A 21140-nucleotide genomic window follows, 5' to 3' on the forward strand; every position below is an offset into this window, starting at 1 on the left:
CCTCTGTCTCTCTCTCTCTCTCTCTCTCTCTCTCTCTCTCTCTCACACACACACACACACACACACACACACACACACACACACACACACACACCCTCCATCGTGTTCAGTGATGGGACACAGAGATGGAAACCATCTTTCAAGGCACAGAGGAAATTCAGGCATTGCTGAGTACCTTTACACGTCTGTTTTGGAGGGTTTTTGTTGTTCTGGATTCATTCCAAGGACGTAACACAGCTATTATTGCCAACTGGCATACCATAAAACACTTCCTGGTCCTACGGGGAGTAGAGGTCATTACCAAATAGGAAAAGGTCCTCCACTAACAGTTTGATAAATGAATGTAAGGTCAAAGATCAATCATACTCCCATCCTTGGCTTTGTTAAGGACAGGAAACACACACACACGGACATGTTGTCTGCCTTCTTTGGGACCACGGACCTCCCATACAGCTTTGCCTATCTAAGTGGAATCTAGAGTGGGACAATCCTGTGTTTATAAATGTGTGTCCAATGAGATAAAGGTTGGCAGAGAATGAAAATCTGTGGTGGCTTTCCTCTTTTCAGCAGTGCTCCCTTTGCAGAGAGCTCTTCTTCCTTTGCACAGCTTAGTTTATAGATAAATATATCAGGCACAAAATTAGACGCTCATTTACGAATAGTCTGATCTTTTGTTAGAGAAAGCCAAACAACAGACAACAGTCTCACATCTTTATGGCAAAAACCAAATACGTCATCTTAATTATACAGCGTTAAATGTCTTGATGAGTGTCTTGGCTTGAGAAGCAAGCAAGAAACTAAATATGTCCCAAAGTATAAAGCTAACCTTTCAAATGTTATAGTATTTTTTTGTGAACTACTTGACAACAAAGCTTTCCCAAAGCCATGTTAATGAAAAAATAATGTTCTTTAACAAGAGCAAGAGGCTCATTTAAAAAGCCCCGTTGACACTCTGAGGATAAATATATGCTCCTTATAAAGCATGAGCTGAATTCAGTATGAGGTTTAGGGAATGCCCCTTTAAATCATGATCGGTTTGACAAACAGCAGAATGAGAGACCTGCTACATTGTAAGAGAAGACTGCTGCAGCAGCAGCTGCAGAAACATCTGTCTGCAGCAGCTGATGCATGGACAGTGCCTACAAGTGATTTTATATTCGTAGGGTAGCATATGTGAGACTTTAGATTTTAGTGGGTGAAGCCTTACATGCTTCTCCACCTCGCTCCCTATGGCGCGGCTGTTGTTCAGGTAGTCTGACACCGGGCCACTCATCAGCACGTCGAAGGCCTCCACGCACTGAGACAGACCTGGAAAAATACAGTGAAATCCTGCTAACTTGCTTGCTTGTCTTAATTGAATCCTCCAAATGCAAGTTTAACAGACTTGCCTCCATCAATGCCGTTGACACAGTCCCCGTTGGCCATCCCGCTGGACGCCTGCGCTGACATCTGCTCGAGGCGAGTCACAGCTCGCTCCAGGCGCTGCATTAATCCTTCCATGAAGACAAACCTGGAAAACAAGAGCAGCTACGGATTCTTACTCATGGCCGCTGCTGCTGTCACATGATGACAGCTGAAATCATTGCAATTCATTTATAATCATTCTTTTTGTTTTATTTGGTGATGTTTGTCACTATTCAACCTTCTCACTGCGCTGCTCCTGATTTTCATCAACACTAAATTTAGCTATGTGCAGCACGCCTTGTATAAATAATGTCACTGTATGAGGTGTCTGGCTCACTGCCACAGTCACAGCCTGGGTCAGAACAATTTCAAAGTGTCACCTAATCGGGATGAAGAAAGGCAGAAACTGATGCCAGACTGAGAGAAAAGTCAAACAATGAAGTGGATTCTTTGATACAGTTTATTTATGGTTATTTGCTTATCTTTGGGTGCTTTAGTGATTTGAATCTTTCTTTTTTGTGTAATAATTTTGTCTTTTTTTGTCTTTTTGTTATAGTGTGTGCAAATAAATGAATAAAAGGTAATCTCTAAAAGCTCCTCTATCGTCGTGCAGCTTCTTCTTTCAGCTGCTCCCCCTAGGGTTCTCCACAGCAGATCATCTGCCTCCATCTCACCCTATACTTAGCATCCTCCTCTGTCACATCCAACCATCTGCGTGTCCTTCTCACTACATCCATGAATCTTCTCTGCAGCCTTGGTTTTTTCCTCCTTCCTGGCAGCTCCGTGTTCAGCATCCTTTGTCCAGCACATCCACTATCCCTCCTCTACACTTGTTCAAACCATCTCAGGTCCTAGTCCAAGTAAGATGCTGTTGTCTGATATTGTCTCTGTTTCATGCATGGCTCTGTTTTAGGGATATGACAGTAGCCTTTTTCCCTGCAGACTTCTGTGCATGGTAGCTAATGATGCACCTACACCAGCCTCACTCTTGAGCACAGACCATGTAGACCATGATTTTTTTGAACATGCAGGAACTGAGAACATTTTCCTTTTCCTTTATCAATGTCTATATTTTGCATAAAATATGGACTGATGTATCGATATTGGAAGTTTTTGCTCTGTAACGATCAACATCAACCCCGGAAGGACAAGATATATACAACGGGAAGACCTGCTTTCTGTTTTAGTCTATGGAAACTTAAAGTGTAGAAACATATTTGCATAAATTCACATGTTTCTGGCTGTTGGACAGAGGTAAACAAACAGTAACTGAGCACCGCTGAAATACATTCGAGAATACTCCACAGACCACTTTGTCACACTGACCAGCCATATGTCTCACTATGAAGCGATGCAGGCCTGTTTCCAACATATATTAGTCAACAGAGGAGGAACTCAATCCAGCCACCCGCTGCATGTTTACGCAAACCACTGCTAGGTAACACATGCTTCCTAATCTGACACCTGCTATTTACCTGGGTGTCCAACATGCAATCCAGGGGTGTGAGTTATAGACGGCTCTGTTTGCTTTACAAAAACGATCTACAGAAACGCTCGGAAACACTCTCCAATAATATGGCAGCTATGTTGGCTGAATAGCATTCGCTGTCTGTAATCTTTGTAAATTATGTCTACTAATTATGTCCTGTGAGCAGCAAACATGTCCTGATGGGCGTCATCGAATCTCTCTGGAGAAATCTCCCAGCAGTGCCAAATTCCTGTTTCAGGACTCAGAGGTTATTTCTGCTCTGTGGGTCACAGCAGCTCTTAGGCAAGACCAGAAACCTGGAGAGCAGAGTCTCGGTTTGCAACAAGCGTTTGTGTTCTCTGAAGCAGGACACTTAAAGTTTGAGCAATGAGTCGAAAATATTCTTATCAGTTTGTACTTTGGTACCAGCTTCTGGTCTCGAGGGTCTGATCCAAGTGGGATTACAAAACAAAACTTTATATTAAACATTAATCCAAAAAATACAAATAAAAAATACACAATATTTGCAAATTGTCAGCTAGTGTGCAGACCTGTCACCCTTTATCCAGTGAGGTCTGCAGATCTCCCGAGTGGCTCTGCAAAATGCACCATAGCTCATGAAATTGTGTTTTTATTATATATACAGGGGATCATATATAGACCATTTAACTCAGCAAAACAAGCATGTCATATCATCACTTCGATCTATCATAAGATCACTCCTCTCATTGGGAAGGGAACCATTCTTACAGCTTCGGATATTAGCCAGACTCGTAGGCTGGTGAGCACGGCAATTTGTGACACAGATCAGACTGTCGCATGAGGATATGAGGATTAGTGATATGAGCGATTTCTTAAAAATAAGTCTTTCCTTTAAGAAGTCTCTGGCCCCAGAAAGTTTTGTAACACCTGCTTTTATATTTCATCTGGTAGACTTGATACCTGTTGCTTGTACTCTGTGAACACACCATAACGACTGTATGTTTAGATTTGAAAATCTTTTGCCATAAAAGTAGATGTGATTTTATTAGAGCTGAAACAATTGAAGCTGATCTTCAGAGCCAAGTCAAATTTGATGGTTCCAGCAAAAATAATCTTTAAATACTGACATAACTCAAAGATAGAACGATTATTATAATACATAATGTCTGGGTTTGTCTGGGTTTGTCTGGGTTTGAGGATAGAGCAAAAAGTTCAAATTTAAATTCAGTAGAGTGCAAAAAAATCAACTACTGTACTATTTCAAATCCAAAACACTTCATCACTGTCTCGCTTGTCAACAACCTCAAATTTTGCCTATGAAGACTGAAGCAAAGACACTCAGCCTCTGTTCTGATTTTATTGTCACTTGTCCAAATTCTCCATGGCAATGCAAAGACATGGCCAATGATGCTCTTTTAGGCTTTTCATATGGACTTACTGGAATGCATTCAGTCTAACACAAAGACCTAATGGGAGGAAGCCTCGGGGTTAAGCCTGCTGGCTGTATCAGAGATACATCTCTGTGGCATGAAAATGTGGCAGTACTGTTTTTAATGTGTCTGTAATTTCCAACAAATAGCCTTTACCTCAGTCTCCTTAATAATAGACATAAAGACAGTTAACTTTATTTATCCTGGAGAGATAAATTATAAGGTGATAGAATCAGCCTGTGAAGCATTAAAAGAGGTCCAAATGTGCAAAATGTGGAGTGTTTAGTTTATGGGCAGTTAAGTGTCAGCAGGTGTCGGGTTGGCCAGCAACACAAACACTCCACAGCAAAACCAGCAGCACATGCAGTGAAAAGATTTTAGGGACTTCACCCTGACTCTGCATGTGCCTCCTGAACCCCCCGGCCTGGTATCTGATCTTTGTGGCTATATTGGGACGCAGTCTGGCTCCTGCTGTTATGGGCCTACTGTAAGATATTCCACTGTGGGCCTGGGTCCTGCACCCGGAGACACTTTGATTCTTCATCTGCTGCAACTCTTCATCCACCTACTGATGTGGGAAGCTGTGATGTGATCAGTGGGAGTTGATGGTGAAAGGTTTGGCTGTTATGATTAAGAATATTACTATTTATGTAATAATAATTTGGATTATCTATATGAGGTTAATAAAGAGATATGTAACTCATGTAATATGGACCAGAGGCTGGGAGTGTGCTGATAGATCTTTGAGAAAAAGCTGAATCAATTTAAAATATGAAAGCATATGAGTCTTGTCCAAGTCGGTTTAAAGGTTTAGTTGCCGCATTAGCGTCCTGTTGTTTCTGGGGCACAGCATATGTGATCCTAAAAAATTACTGGGCTGTTTAAACTCACACTGGTTTATCACAGCTGCAAAATGAACCCTCTCTGTGTAAACACGAGAAGACACCATCACTCCATAATAAAACATGACATGGCACCGGCTCACAGGACTTCACCCGTCCTTCAGTCTGATGCTTCATATTCCGCGCCGCAATAATGTTACTCCCGATCGAGATAAAGGAGGTGACAAACAGTGCTCTCACATGCCCTGCCATAACATACGAAAGCAGGCTGCATGGGATCAATTTGTCTGGACATTATTATTGCGTAGGGATGCGCACCCCCACCCCGGGGCTCCATCCCTCCGCCCCACACTGAAACGAACTGAACTTGACACTGGTTAAAAAAAATCATCAGTACATCCTCTAAAAGCATCTTACCTCCCTGGTCTGGTCCGCGGTAAATTTCTGTCCGGATCTTTAGGGGTGTGATTACGCCGGGACGGATTCGTGGCAGTTCGCTGCTGTCTTGCGGTCCCCTCCTGCTCCCCTGCCCCGTCACTCAGCTGCGCGCTGCACCGGCTCCTCTTCCGGGATGTCCTAATTAAGCAACACGTTGAACCTGAGAGCCGCACAGCTGCAGAGACCAGGACCGTGACTCAGTGCCTCTCTGCTCCGGGGGAGAGACGTTTGCCTCGCAGACAACATGGCAGCATCGGAGAGCTCTGCTAAAAATAGACAAGTGATTGGTGCTGTGGCGATGCCGGCATGGGGCTCTTTTGAGGGAATGGCCTTTTACAAGCTGGGCAGTCATCATCATCATATTCATAGTGCATGGGAATGAAATGAAGTTTTACCCCTTCGCTGACCTTTAAAATTGAAGACTGCAAATTTTCAACATTTTAAATCCCTAAACGAATACAAGTCACAACAATAACTCCAAAATCAGTTAAAGGTTTAAAGCTGCCCTTTAGTTTTCTACTTTTAACGTAAATACTCCCTCAGTTCCCCAAGGTAAACAGACACCAAACCCTATGTTTAACCCCACTGAGGTCCAAGAATAGCAGACATACGCTGGTCTGTTGCAGTCATAGACTGTATATAAAAGATGGGCACAAAGTCAGAGTTCCTGTGTCATGAAAGTGCCTATCTTTTTACCTGGTTAAATCACCATGGCAACATACAACAAGCGCATTTCCTAATCAAGAGCAGGTCCTGTTCAGCGTTTCAGTGATACCCATTGAGCCAGCTAATGCAAAGAAAGCCTGAGGGTGGTGAACTTCCTTCCTTGACGCCTCAGGTCTGAAAAGCAAAGCCAGAGTAGAAGTTTTTCAAATCTGCATTCTCTCTAACGGACAGCAGGGGTTTACTTGTAAATGAGAGTCAGCATTATAGTAATAGAGGACAAGAGGATAAAGCCAAGTATGGTTTAGGACAGGCTTACCTTGTCATCTGCACCTTGCACACCACAAATTTCAAAACAACAAGGCAGGGGCCATGTAAATGCACAGCTTGAGGTTTCATAATGGGACTTTTCTAATGAATGCCCATCTACAGCCATCTTTTATAAACAGTATGGTAACAGTGTGGTGTAGCATCTAGGAATCAGTGAGGCTGAGTGTAGTTAGAAGTTTCCAGTAAGCTAGCTGACATGTTCTGAGGTAATTCTCAAAAGCTACAATTTCAGCACTGCTGAATATTGTTGGTGGTGAAGTTAGCCTCTTCACACAAAGTTTAGACTAATATAAACAAAACAGCACAGGAAGCTTTAGACACAGACAAATAATTTAAAAAGATTAATAAACAATCTTGAGAATGTGCAACAACACTGAGTCTTCAGAGTTATCCAGGGCATAAGTTAGAATCAGGTCCAGATCCTGAACACTTAGTTGTTCCCTGTGTATCCATCGGAGTGTGAATATGTGTGCATGAATCTTATTTTAAAAAGTGCTTAGGTATAGATACAAGCCCTGTTTGATTGTGTGTGATTGGGTGAATGAAACTTGTAGGAGAAAGTGCTCTGAAAGCTCAAACTGAGTAAAAAGGGGATATACGAGCCAGACTACACAACATTCTCTACAAGCAAAAACTACAGATTTCTTTAATCCTTTGAAAGCTTGCCACTCCTTCTGTGACTCTTTCTTTAGTTTTTTCCCCCAGTGTAGGTATTTTTAACAAGTTGTCTTAAAGTTTCTAATAAGAAAGCATCAACACTTTAAGGAGCACCTCCACCCGCAAGATATAAAACCTCCATCTGTTTTCACAGAGCAGTCCCTTCTGTCATCCTAAACTCTGAGGCCATTTCAAACTCCAGCTAGAGGAGGGTTGCAGCTGTGGATCATCCTTTTTTAATAAAGTAACAGCTTTAATCTTGTTATGGCATGATGTCAGGTGCTACTGATTTTACCCATAAGGCCTTGCTGCGTCCATGCTGTGTCACGGTCAACACTCACAGCAATGTGACCCAGTTTCATGTTTCAGTGGCGACCAAAATGCTCCTCTGAGTAGAATGAAAGACGTCAGAAAGCGAGCAGCTAACTCTTCTTAACATGACTTATTGATTAGAGCAGGGATTAATCATTGATAGGCCTCGACTTGATTAGTATCCATGGTTACTCAATCTGGGCGTGACTAACTCCAGTGTTTCATAACGTGGTTTCATGTGGGACCACGCACACTCAGACTTACAGAGTCACATATTTATGTTCAAACATAAATAAACACAATTTTTCACAATCATTTCAGAAATTATGAAAACTTGTTAAAAAATATAATTTTGCTATTCTTATGTTTATAACAGGGTTTTGTTTTTTTAAATATCCATGGTCAACTTTGTTTTCATTTCATAACCTTTCATGGCAGTGGCCTCATTTGAAAGACCTTCTTGGTTTGGACACGGACACAGCTGCTTCTATTTAGTTTGACATGGGTGCTCTTCACTAACCCATCTTAATTTAATTCAGTTTTATTTATATAGCACGAAAATCACAACAACAGTCACCTCAAGGTGCTTTATATTGTAAAGACCCTACAATAATACAGAGGAAACCCCAATAATCCAATGACCCCTATTAGCAAGCACTTGGCGACAGTGGGGCCTGTATTTGTATTGAGCTTTTACTTAGTCGCTAAGGACCCCAAAGCGCTTTACACTACATTCAGTCATACACCCATTCACACACTGGTGATGGTAAGCCACAGCTGCCCTGGGGCGAACTGACAGAGGCGAGGCTGCCGGACTCTGACCACCACCAGTAGGCAACAGGTGAAGTGTCTTGCCCAAGGACACAACGACCGAAACTGTTGGAGCCGGGGCTCCAACCAGCAACCTTCCGATTACAAGATGAACTGCCAACTCTTGAGCCACGATCGCCCCGGAAAGCTGTGTTGAGCAGGTCTGAGTCGTTCCAAGTAGGTACTAATGGAAAAGGGGCCCATAAACCAAAATAAATTGTATATTTCATTTTTAAGAAATAGATTACAATACAATTACATGCTAAATAAAATACAATCAATACTGAAATATAATATATATAATATCTAATGTAATTAATATTGAATTATTTTTATTTTATTTGTCAAAAGGATAAATAAACAATCCATTTTCAAAAAATAGAATTCTGTGGCAATTATTTCATGGTTCAGGCTAAAGGGTTATTGGGCAGCTTAAGCTCCCAGAAAGAGAGTTACTGGTTTGAACCCAAACTGGGGTCTTTCACATAGAGTATTGGTCAGTCCAGTGAGCACTGTCAAACAATTTCTTTTGTTTCTGGCAAAGAGAAACGACCAACTGTTGTCAATCTTCATCAGTAATGAGAAGTTAATAGGTTTATGTCTTGTCAAATCACACTGTAAAACAGGGGTAGCTGTTCAGCACCATTATTTAAAAAGTGTACATTTACTTCCGATCACAATGAAATGATAGCAAATTTGCATTAGCATTAGCATTTTACTTTTTGACAGTTTCATTGTTTACTAAGCAGCCTGTAGTCACACTCCCTGACCACTCCCCCTGGCATGCACGCCAATCATATTCTTTTGTTTATAACCAACTCTGGATTTTCATACATATCAAAGCAGAAATCTGTTAACAGTAGACTGAGGTGTATTTGTGGAGAAAGACCAGTAACCACAGTATGTGTTTCTGTAAACAAAAGACAAGCAGCCTTTTTAAATATCGAACATTTTATTCCAATTTGAGAAATTTAAGTTGATATTCTGAAGTAAAGGTTTTAATATCAACAGGACCTTTGCATTTAATAACAACACTTTACATGCCCTCATCCAGTGACAATGAAAAGCTTCATTAAACTTTTTTTTGTTGTTTATTTTATTTCCCTTGTAAGAAAGAGTTCAAGTATAAAAATTCCCAACAGTGTAAAATTGCCCATCTGATGAATATGAAGCAAAAAAAGAGCACAGCTACTGAAACCTCGACAACAGCTATACATTCTAGTAGAGAAAAGCAGCTTTTTTTTGCTTCTTTTTACCAAAAAGAAAAAAAAAGATTAGTTTTTCCTCTTCTCTAAACATAGAAGAGGCAGAGTACTGTCTGCATGCAAGGAGACCTGCATTTAAATAAAGTTCTTCCATACAAAAAGGCATGAAGCTGATATTTAATGTCATGTTCCGAAGAATCAAAAAAGATAAAAAATAGAAGTACAGTGCACATTTTTAAATAACTCCTATATCAACATTTTGGTTGATTATGTTATTATTAATAATAATAATGATAATAATGATAATAAAACTAATCAATAACTTATATATGCCTTGAGATGAGTACATCATATTAATAATACAGTACCGCCACTAAGTCTCTACTCTCAGAGTGTCAACATAGTCAACCCTCAAAAATAAATATCTTAAATAGTAGATTTATCTCTCTTTTTTTTTTTTTTTAAGTTTTTTTCTCTCTTAAATAGCAGTAAAAATGTAAGGCACATTTAAGAGAGACCAACACGACGTCAAAGAGGAAACCCACATCCTCCCACCCCACCTGGTGTTCTTGACAGACATGAGGCAGGCCAGTTGTCGGGGTGGCTTTGGTGAAAGTGTTTGTGAGTGCGTACCTGACTACAGCAGCACAGAGGTGGAAATGCTGACGGGGTCAGTGCTGAATGACCGGGGTGGAGGATGAGTCGAGTGGGGTGGGGGTGGGGGTTAAAGTTGGTTCCCAAAGGGCTCGGCCGGGGATTAAAATGTGACAACTCAACAAACGAGCACAAGTGAAGCGTTCTTTCCAGAGTGATCCGTCTGTGTGGCGCTGGAGCTGGCTCTGTCCAACCCCCCCCCCCACCAGCAGCTGCTGCTGCTCTCCCTCTTTCTGCTTCTCTCAAAAGCAGAGACAGAGAGAAGCACGACTGCGCTTGCCTTTGTCTTTGACTGCTATGTGTGCAGCTCTGGATGTATGTGTCAGTTTACATATGAGCGAAACGTGGAAAAGCAACAGATTTAGTGTTTCTCATTGTCCGAAGCCATTTTTCAGTCTCTCTCCTTTTGTCAGTGCCTTTGTTTTATTTGCCAAGTCCCCCCTTTTTTTTCAGTCCAAGAGTCAAGTCAGAGTTGATGACATTTTCAGTTTCTTTTCTTTGTTTCTTTGTCTCATGGTGATTTGTTTGCTTTGCATAGGTCAAGAGGTTGAGAGACACAGAGTTTAAAAAAAAAAAGGGACATTCAGCATCAGGAAGATAATAAGGTAGTTCTTCAAATGTTTGTGACACGGCGAGTCACACAAAATAATAGCTAACACAGTGGAAACCGTTCCATTTCCCTGATTATCAGAAAATATCAACTTCCAAAAATGCACTTGAAAAGACAAAAAGAACAAGCAGAGCCCTCAGTGTTTAATAATAACAAATAATAAATATAAATGTTATGAGGGCATTAAATAACCTAACAAGAGGAAAAAAAGGAGTATTTTCCTAAAAACTAACGTTAAAGACAGCAATAGGACCTATACCAACCACAGGGATTAGTTCCTGGATCTCTAAAAATAAGTACTGTACTACAATGATAATAGTAATGATAATAATAATCATGGTAATAACAACAACAACAACAATAATGATAATAATAATAGAAAACCATTTTCATTATTTGTCCTGCGGCTTTTTTTCATTTTCTCTTTTTTCATTTTTTTGGTTGAAGCACAGCAAGTTGAAAAGTTACTGTAAAAAGTTCCCACCTCACCATCATCACCATCACCATCACCATCATCATCATCATCATCATCACCTTTTTAAAGCAACTCTGCTTTTGAGCTGTTGACACGCCACACCCTTAACGCCACTCCCTCTTTTTTTTCTTTTTTTTTAACAGATCAGCTGTAGCTGGGGTGGGCCTCCTTCTTGCTCTGCATGTCCAGCACTTGCAGGACCTGCTATTGCATGCGGTCAGCTTGCAATTGCTGAGGCTGGTACTGGCCAAAGGCTGCAGCTGCAGCAGCGGCTGAGCCCGGGGCAGCGGTGGCCAAAGGTTGCTGGACAGCATAGCCGTATCCGGCAGTGGCCACGTAGCCTGTGGCCGCTGGGGAGGCGGTGTAAGGGTATTGCTCGTAAGCGGCGGCGGCAGCGGCAGCAGCGTTGGCTGCTGCAGCAGAATACTGTGCATAGGCGGCTCCGGTGTAGTCGATGTAGGGGGATGAGGCAGTGGGAGGCGCAGCGGCTGCAGGCTGCACATGAGGGATGACCACACTAGGCTGAACGAAGGCCTGAGGATACACATAGTGGGCCGGGATGCTGTGGGAGAAACACACAGATGTGACAGTTGTTTGATTCAGTGCCAAACATTAAAAAGACAGTAAGACCCAACCCCCCAAAAACCCAACTCCACCACACTAAGGCCAAGCGCCCTCCCACCACCCAGACCCAGTCCAGTTCACCAGTCAAGAAGAGCAAGAAAATGCCTGCTAGTAAGGATTAGAACAATATAGGGTTGCCAAAATAGAAAAAGTTTGACTAGAAAAGAAGACTAGAACATGAGAAAATCTTTCAACACCCAGACTTTTTTTTTCTTTGTTTCCCTTCTTAATTAAAAAAAACCAACTTTCGTATGATTACATCTGGATGAAGTACTGACATCATCTTCTCTATGAGGCAGAGCATGAGGGGCATGTTTGAGTTTGCGTTGTGGAGACAAAAGAGAAAGAAGAGGGTTGAGATTTGTAGCCTTGCAGCTCATCTGATGGTCAATTTGTACATTAACTCTGGTGCTGTCCCCTGCCTGCTGGAGGGAGAGCAGGGGCAGCGGGGTTCGGGTGGCTTACAGTGGCAGGGGGTGGGGTGTGTGTGTGTGAACAGAGTAGATGAGCCCAGGGAAGCTTTGTGAAAATGTCACTGCCACTTTGACAGCTGGACAGTTTTAAAAAGGGACGCTGCTGGCCATTTCCCCCTCTCTGTCGGGACAATGAGCCACGGAGGCTGTGGGGGGAGCTGGGACTAGGCTCTGCACTGAGAGGGATGTTTCGATTAAATAAACAATTCTGAACAATGAGCACATTCTGCCCTCCATGACATAGCCTTATCCCAGCCCCTAGTCTCTATAAGGTCTGGAAACTCAGCTGCACAGCAAGCAGGAAGGGAGTTTTTATAATCTACACCATTCTGAATGAGAGAAGTGAAAAATCAACTTTTTTAGTAAGAAGCAAAAATAAGAAATGTTGCTTTTTTGATATCCCCTCTCCTCGAATTGAACTCAAACGAAGTGAGAAAACAGAATTCCAGTAACAGCCGCGCATCTAACTTTAAATAACGATTGCTGTTAAATCTGTTGAGGAAAAATCTGCACAATCAGTGGATATCAGGTGGTCACTTTATCGTCTGGATTGAGAGAGAAAACGATCAGAAAGTTTAAAAAAAAAAGTGGGATCTATCGTGGCAACCCTATTGTGAGCACTCCATTATCCAAATCCAATCCACATCCCAACCGAAAACAGTGGACCAGGAAAAACAGGAGAGAACATAAAGAGCAAAGTGTCAGAGAGGAGGATATATAGGAAAAAAACATTTCACAAAAGCAACAACCATGACGAGGGCACAGCACAATCACTCAACTGAAAAAAGACGTGAAAAGCAAAGGGGTGGAAATGTGAAGGGATGGTGTTGCTGTTGCTAAAGATACCCACATAAGAGCATTTTTGAAGGCTGGTAAGAAAATTTCTATCCTGAAAAGATTCTTTGTTTTTTTTTTCAGAGTTAAACTAATTAGAAAACCTTCTGAAGCAGCATTTTCAGTATCATGTGATTCAAAAAACTCACTTTGAAAGTGGCACTAAAGAAACTCAGTGGGCTCAGTAAGGCTTTAGATATTTTACTGGCCTAATAAAAAAAAATATATATATAGCAGCAGTGGTGCAGAGAGATGTTTACAGGCTGTTATCTCGTGTGAAATCACTGAATTATCAAGAGAGGAAAAACGTCATATGACAGGCGTGGAAGATTCGCCCACTGCTCGACTGCTCAGTTGTGCAAGTATTTGCTGGTCTAACACGCTCAAAACCCCCCCCCAAAAAACAAATCAACTAATTAATTAAGTGTAAGTTTTCCATTTAATTTTGTTACATGAGTATAATTAAGGGATTCTGGTTCAATGAAATTTACTTAATTGGCATTCATTCAGTTTATACCAAGCAAATTATCCTTAATTGTTAATTATTTTAATAAAGAAACCTTTTATATATTTCAGTTGCATTTTACTCAAAGTTACTACTTCATGTTTATTGAGTTTTTGGGGGGTGGTTTGAGTGTACCGATCAACAAACACATTGTAACTCTGTTTGCACAGTTGATGCCAGGATTTGAATTAATCAGTTAAAAAGGCAGCAGCTGACCCACAGGTGCTCTGTGTGAAAAGCACAGCAAATAAGCCCCTAACAGGACTTCAGATCTCATGTTAGTACTAGATCTATAATAATATAATTCGATAATCTAAGCACTATGCAAGCATAGAGTGCTGTGCTCTGAAAATGCATTGTGCAAGACAGCAAATCTAATAATCTCATAATGTGATATTCACATCTTTGCGCACACTTTCTAATATTTGTCTGACTCCTAGATCTTATTGCAGTTACATTATTAAATCTGTATTACAAGATACTGGTGGTGCTGAGCTGTATAAGTTGGTATAGACTGAATAACACACACAGATATACACATAGCATAAGTTGTGTTTTCGGCCATAGGAAGCAAAGCTCTGCCTCATTAAAATAAACAAACTAAAAACGGCTTTTCTCTGTGCAGATGGTCATAAAATAAGAGCATTTAAGTTATCCCAGTCTATTCCAAGTATATGTAGCTGATTTGTGCAGGTATGCTGGTCTGACTGTTCCTGTGTGTGCGTTTCTTTATTGGAAGGTCCCAGTAGTCAATAAAGTTCAAGGCTAAATAAAGGTTGTCTTCCAGCCTGCATGCTGTCTGCCATGTGGACTTGTTCGTTATCAAAGTGCGAGAGGTTGACGTCACAAACATTTCCTAATTTAAAGAGTTGTTACGACCAAGCTGACTGTGATTCTGATGCACTTAAATATTTGTAACATAGTCATAATCCAAACACAGATGGCTACCTGGATAAAGTTACTGTGCGAAACCTTCACCAGTCACTCTGTGTGGACGTATTAACAGCAACAGCAGCAGCACAGATACATCTTCTGAGCGTGCAGAGGAGAACTTCAGTTTTTGAGCCGCTGGATGTAAAAGGATGTTCAGCTGTGATCGTTTGTCTCTTTAAAAAAAATTGTGAAAATGCAAACTTCAGTGCTGAAGTGACTTCAAGGGACCATCAATCTAAAGAGGTTCTTTGATTCATTTCAAAAGGAAAAGAGGACGCTGTTTGCCACGTTTGTGATTTGCGAATTGTATCTTTCACCGGAGCTTTCATCCTAAGCCTCTCTCACTTTGAGTTTACTTCTAACAAATTTATTCCCTGCTGTGGAGATCGTGGCTGCAGTTACACACTAGTATTTCTCTAAATCAGACTGAAGACTTCGGGTCAGCTGTTTACATGGAAAGTAATTTAATAAGGTCTGGTGTTTATGTGGATATTGGAACTTAATCCGAGCAGTGTGATGTACTCAAAGGTTATGAATGTAAATTTTCCTCAATGGCTGCCTTACATCTCTGGAGCTCCCTGAAGAAGATGGATATCTGTTGCATATAGTTACTGTTATTGTGTTAAAAACAGACTCTCTGCAGAGTCCCTTGCGGATAGAGTAGAAGTGTATGTCTCCACATATTTGTGGGGACAAGGACAGAAAGAACGCAAAGTGGGGCAAGTGTAGGAAGAATGCAGCCAGAAAGTCATGAGGTTTAATTGTTTACTCGTTGCAGCTTTTCTTCTAATCTGTTTACGAGGTCTTCTGCTCCACAGCAGGTTTCTGCCTCCCCTGAGCTCGCTTTGTGACGCTTGTATTCAATCCAGTTTTATTTATATAGTCACAACAAATCACAACAACAGTGGTCTCCAGGCAGGCACTGAACTAGCTCCTACCGTTACTAACAGCTGAAGTAGTTAACATTCATAACACTGAACAGCACGTTTTAAAGAGATCACTGAATCTTCATTTTCAACAACACTTAAGTATTAAACAGTTTTTGAGATATGACTTCTTTGCCATTACTTCTGCTGTTGCAGGATGTGGTCAAAATCTTCCCAAGTTTGACATTTTAATACTATGACAACCCTATTCACACAGTTACATTTCCTCAGCTGGGGGGATATCTTTGCTGGTGCGATCGCCATAGCGATAATAGCTAATCATTACAAGGAAATCTGGCCAAGCATCAGTTAGCGATTAGCATTAGCCACACTAGCTTCTTTGTATATATACACCAGGCTGATTTTTCACAGCAACTTCTTTTATGTAATACTGAACTGCACAGGCAACCAAGTTGTTCTCTCAGTTAACGCTTTGGTGGATCATTTTAATACAGATGACCCCCAGTATTTGCTGGGGCTAAGGGCCACAACCAGCTGCAAATACCAAATACCAAACACTTGAGACCGCTCTAAAAATGCTTATAACTGCCTATTTAAATAGTTCAAACACCATATATACCATAAACTATCATCCTAAAACATTTGAAGGTCTTGGGATATTTTGTAGCCGCCCCCGTGTCTGCTGATGCCATTTCCCCATGTTGAGAAACACACCTTCTTTTTTAATCATAAAAAATGTATTTTGTCGTGAAAATAAAATCAGTTAGTTCCACAGAAAATCCAGAAAAACCGCAAACAGGTGGGGGTCGACTGTAAAGATGATTTGATTGGCTAGCTCTTAACTTTCTCTGCACCATGTTCAAACTGAAGGTGAAGTGACAGGGTTGGAGCCTGACACGTGTTCGTGAATTCTCCCCACCAGCCGCTGTCCCTGGAGTGGGTCATGCTAAATTCCCTTTTGGAATTCACCTCCCAACCTCACCAGGTATGTGAAAAAAAGGAAAAAAGACGACACTGCCGCCAGTTTATGCAAGCCTATCTGCTCACAGGACTATCAGAGGACAGCCACATTGACATCCTTTTTGGATTTTGAAAGCCACTGTGGGGAAAATACCATTTAATTAAGTAAATTTTCTTCACTAAAATCTGGACTTAATTCCATTGTACATGGAAAAAGACTTCTGTCTGTAATTTGCTTTCATAGATTAACAGTGTGCTTACATTTGTTCAGATATGAGTCATGTATGATTCATAACTTGTACAAATTCATATTAACGTCCTAAGACCCAAACTCTTCCATGGCGTGCATTTTTCATTTCTCTTTGATATTTGGGCATATTGGGGCCCGATGAATGTAAAAACAAAGAATTGCCCGATTTTATTTTTTTATCTTATTTTTGTTTTTAAGAAAAATGAGAGCCACATATGAGGATATTTGTTTAAAAATTTGATAGAACAGCAGCAGTATAATGTCCTCGTAAGTGGACATCAGGCCCTTGTAGAGCAAAATTGAGTATTTTGGTCTAAATAACCCAAAATGTGATGTCCATATATTTGGACACCAGGTCCAAGGAGGTTAACTCTTTTTGCCTAACCATGCCTTTATTGAAATATGCTGATGTGCAAAAACCTGTCATTAAGTGTACAGAGGCGACGTCAAAAGTCGACTTAACGGGGATAAAGAGTTAAAGGCTATATGTTAGGCCGGCCCCTAACACACTCACATGACCCTGTTTAAATGGGCTCTTCCCTGCTCTTACATGACACACAGCGACAGCTCGTGCACCCTCACTGGACCCCCTAACACAGACACACACACAGCTCAGCTTCATGCGACTGCATTGTCAGCATTCAGGGCTTTGTGTGGCACAATGGGTGCGCTTGTTTTCCTTAACACCACGAGCCCATGTGACGAAAGCTCGCTCTGAGAGAATAAGAGATAGAAAAAGAGACATCCAGACATTTGTTTGTGTCACAGTGGAGACTTTGGTGCTGACTGACTTGAGCTGGGTGCATGTGGACGTGTGCAGATGCACAGTGAGACCCCATAACCCCCGTATGTTCAGGTGTAGTCAGACGCATATAAGCTCACATTTTAACTGGGATGCTTTCGGTTCATTCATAAGACATTCGCATCTCCCAATAGTGCGAAGAAAAGGAGGCTGAGAGACCACAAGAGGTCATTTCACAGTAAGTTGGTCTCTGCCGTGTTGTGTTAATGTAAGAAACAGCAGGAAGATGCACTGAGCACATGCAAGCAGTGATAGGCTTTGTTATTTTGAGGGGAAAGTGTGGGGTGGGGGGGCAAGGGTGAAAGAAAGAAACTCCACACAGAAAAGTCACCACTCACTCAAACAAGACAGCCAGAAGGAGGAGAAAGAAACATGTAACAGCACATCCTGTTAAACAAAACAGATCAACCACAAGCTAAAAGCAATGATAATAATAATAATTTAAAAAAAATCTTCTCCTCTGCAAAGTAGACACGCTTCCACAAAAAGGAAAAAGAACACCCCACAAAAACAACAATCAGTCCAGTTTTTCTTTTCTTTTACTTTTTTTATCACTAAAGTAAAGAAAGCACACGGTTTAGCTAACAACACCACTTCATAACGGCACACAAAGCTAAGTTCTATTTAAATAAAATGAAAAAGAAGTCCAAACGAAACCCACGTACATGCATCTGTAATCACCATTTTGAGAGCTTGTTTGTGTGCGTTTGAGTCTACAGGTAATTCCTTTTCTCTGATCAGAACTATTCCACAAACCAGCACAGTTAGCTTAACCGAGAGCGAGCCTGTCGAACCAGAGAAAGATAGATAACATTGAGTGAGGCTGTAAAGTTTCCATCACTGTCCACTCAGCACACTCACACAAGAATGTATTTACACTCACACGTATTTCTGCAAACAGTCGAACTTAGGAAAAGCAGTTTTGACTGGAGGTTTTTTTTTTGGGTGGACAATCATTGGGGAAGAAAAGGTGTATTTATAGCTTACATTCCAACTCTGATGATTAGACATCATTTATTCAAGGAAATGAATACATGTCGACTTGTTAGTCCTTACCCATAAGGCCTTTGGATGAATGCTGGGTGAATCTGGGGAACACCGAAGGTAAAACCTGCAAGACAAAATAACTTCAAATACAGACAAAAACTGACTTCTAGCAACAACAACTTGAAATTATATTTAAGATTCAAACCCTGAGGTACAAACAAACATCCTACTGGCTGGTCTTACCTGGCTGCATCACCCGAGGCTTGGCACCCAGGTATGCCAGGTTGACGTTGGCCTTCCTGCCATCGATGATCGGGTTGGGGTCCTTGCAGGCCCGATCTGCGGCTGCACGGTCTGCCATCGTCACCTGAGAGAAGGATAAACGAAGAGCTGAGGATGTTTTTAAAGGCAGTTGAGGGTTCAATAATGATTGGAGCTTGTAAGAAAGAGGGAAACCACATGTTTCAAAGAAGTATAAGTGTGTGTGTGTGTGGGTATGTGTGTGTGTGCACAGAGGCCTCCTTCTGTGTGCGCCTGTGTGGCCATCACTGACAGTGGCAGGTATTTGACAGCACATACACATTTATCACCCTCGTGTGGATGTGATGAAACTTATCAGCAGTGAACGGTAGCCAGGCTGACCACCACAACCAAACCAAAGCCCTCAGTTCTCCTTTTACAGCCTTTAATTCTAATCAGAGGGATTCATGTGAGCTTGACCATAAACATTATTTGGGAGACAATAAAGTAAAGGTAAATAAATAAAAAAAAAGATGATTTAGAAAGAGCAGTAAAGAGAGGATCTAAACAAACGTGAAGTTAAACGTTGATCCCAGCACACAAACGTAAATATTTGATTAAATCAAGGGTAGATAAGAATAAAATTAGGTTACTTAAATAAAGGCTCAGGCTTGGCTTCCATAATTCTTTTTTTGGATAATTCTCTTACATGTATATGAAGGTCAGCTTAGTCAAACTATATGTATATGTACAAATAAAGAGATTTATTATTGAATAACCGTGATGGTTGCTCGTCTCCAAACCCCCCCCCAAACAACCCAAAAACATTAAACACTTTGGTTCTCAGGTTTGATGACAAGTCTCAGCAAGACGGTGTAAACTACCCTAAGAGGAAGAAACTGTGACCGTTTCGAAAACCCTGCTCTACAATATCAAGACATAATCGAGAGTTTTCTTTCAGCCCACCGCAGCTGCCACTGTGTGAACAGCTCCTTAAAAAAATGCGTGTCGGGGCGCATACCAGCGCGCAACAAGTTGGTGGGTGCGAGATTGCAACAGAAGCCAGTGACAAATTTAAGCAGGAGCTGCTTATCAAAACATAAACAACCCGTGACCCACAGATATATCAATGCTAGTCATGGTGTTGTGCAAGACAGCAACAGAAGCGAGCCTTAACAGAAGAAACGTGGTGACACGAATTTCTGGAACGAATAGACGCATATAAACTCCTGTGGAAAGCTGTGGTGTTACTGAGTGATACTTACAAATCCATAACCTCTAGACTTGCCGGTCTGCCTGTCGGTAATGACCACTGCTTCTTCAATCTCACCAAAAACTTCAAAATATTTCCTGAGACTGGAATCCGTGGTGTGGTAGGGAAGACCCCCAACAAAGATCTTCGTATAGGTCGTGTCCTTTTGCGTGGTGTGCATCGTTAGTGCAAAAAAATACAATAAATAGAAACTATAAAAAAATATAGTAGTAGTGCAATGTCTCCTTATCGATAATACTTTGGATGACTAGAGAGATAGAGAAAGAGAGAGAGAGAAAGTGAGAGATCAGTTGGCTCTAAAGTTTTTCATAGGAGAAAAGAAGACAAAAGAAGCCTGGAGGTAGATTTAAGTTCGACAGTAAGAGGGTAGAAATATGGAGCGGATTGTCCCAAAGATACCAGCAGGTGTTTCCAGCTCTTCTTGGTAACTCTGCCGTCTAACTAAATAGGTTTGGGACCCATTCCTAAATGCATTGCCTCTAACTCCACCCACTTTTTAGTTCCTCCCACCAGCGTGCACAAACAGCTGGGAAGTGCGGCTCAGTGTGAAACATTGGAGCTCCTTCACCACAAAGATCCGCGTTTAATGAACCATCAGGGCCCAACAAAAACCGATTCTACTGATGATTAGTGATGTGCGATACCACTGATTTCCTTTCCGATCCGATACCAAGCAAAATTCAGGGTGGTATCAGCGATACTGATCCGATACCGATACTCTGTACAAAAACTTAATGTTTCATTGCATTTCATAATACAATATATAATTGTATTATGTAATTGTAATAATAACATAACCATATTGCTTCATAATGATTAGAGGACATCAGACAACTTGTTTTTATTGCTTAATAATGCAGAATAATCATATAGAAATAAAAAAAAAAACTGATGTTGTGCGCTATTTGAGCATGTTGCCTGCCTGCAGCACTAAAGGACTCTGCGAGAGACATCTGTCTCGCCCTAGCAGCACCTGTCCCTGTCCTCCTCTTCTGTTCACCTCAACATAAGCTTATCATATTCTGTGATGTGATTTTCTCTGAGGTGTTTGACGAGGTCAGTGGTGTTGCCACAACAACGTGTCCACACAGG

General features: G+C 41.2%; 2 protein-coding genes across 2 annotated transcripts in view; both read right to left on the reverse strand.

The window, feature by feature from the left end:
- The window catches only part of cap2 (cyclase associated actin cytoskeleton regulatory protein 2), a 28684-nt gene extending 22906 nt beyond the window's left edge, over positions 1-5778 (reverse strand). Inside the window, exons 1-3 of the mRNA XM_085345879.1 lie at positions 5544-5778; positions 1389-1510; positions 1208-1308 (exon numbers count right to left, since the gene is read on the reverse strand). Coding sequence (XP_085202005.1) covers positions 1208-1308; positions 1389-1500 — 213 coding nt within the window. The 5' untranslated portion in view covers positions 1501-1510; positions 5544-5778. The remainder of the gene's footprint in view (positions 1-1207; positions 1309-1388; positions 1511-5543) is intronic.
- A 3579-nt stretch (positions 5779-9357) lies between these two features.
- Positions 9358-20475, reverse strand: rbm24a (RNA binding motif protein 24a). Its single transcript, XM_085346336.1, has 4 exons — positions 20041-20475; positions 18779-18902; positions 18605-18659; positions 9358-11842 (listed from the first exon to the last, which is right to left on the reverse strand). Exons 1-4 carry the CDS (start codon positions 20206-20208, stop codon positions 11485-11487), a joined length of 705 nt encoding a protein of 234 aa, XP_085202462.1. The 5' UTR covers positions 20209-20475; the 3' UTR covers positions 9358-11484.
- Between the last annotated feature and the right edge of the window lie 665 nt (positions 20476-21140).

Source organism: Diplotaxodon limnothrissa, linkage group LG22 (genome assembly GCF_057381915.1).
Source record: "Diplotaxodon limnothrissa isolate DT_005_m linkage group LG22, D_limnothrissa_male_GT1.1, whole genome shotgun sequence".
NCBI lineage: Eukaryota > Metazoa > Chordata > Actinopteri > Cichliformes > Cichlidae > Diplotaxodon > Diplotaxodon limnothrissa.

What these genes read in the sequence shown, in the direction of transcription:
- rbm24a (XM_085346336.1), bottom strand. Translation starts at nt 20,208, where the DNA reads ATGCACACCACGCAAAAGGACACGACCTATACGAAGATCTTTGTTGGG. An exon ending in AGTCTAGAGGTTATGGATTT is followed by an intron (nt 18,903 to 20,040) that starts GTAAGTATCACT and finishes TCCTTCTCTCAG; the next exon opens with GTGACGATGGCAGACCGTGC. An exon ending in TTCATCCAAAGGCCTTATGG is followed by an intron (nt 11,843 to 18,604) that starts GTAAGGACTAAC and finishes TTTCTCCCACAG; the next exon opens with CATCCCGGCCCACTATGTGT.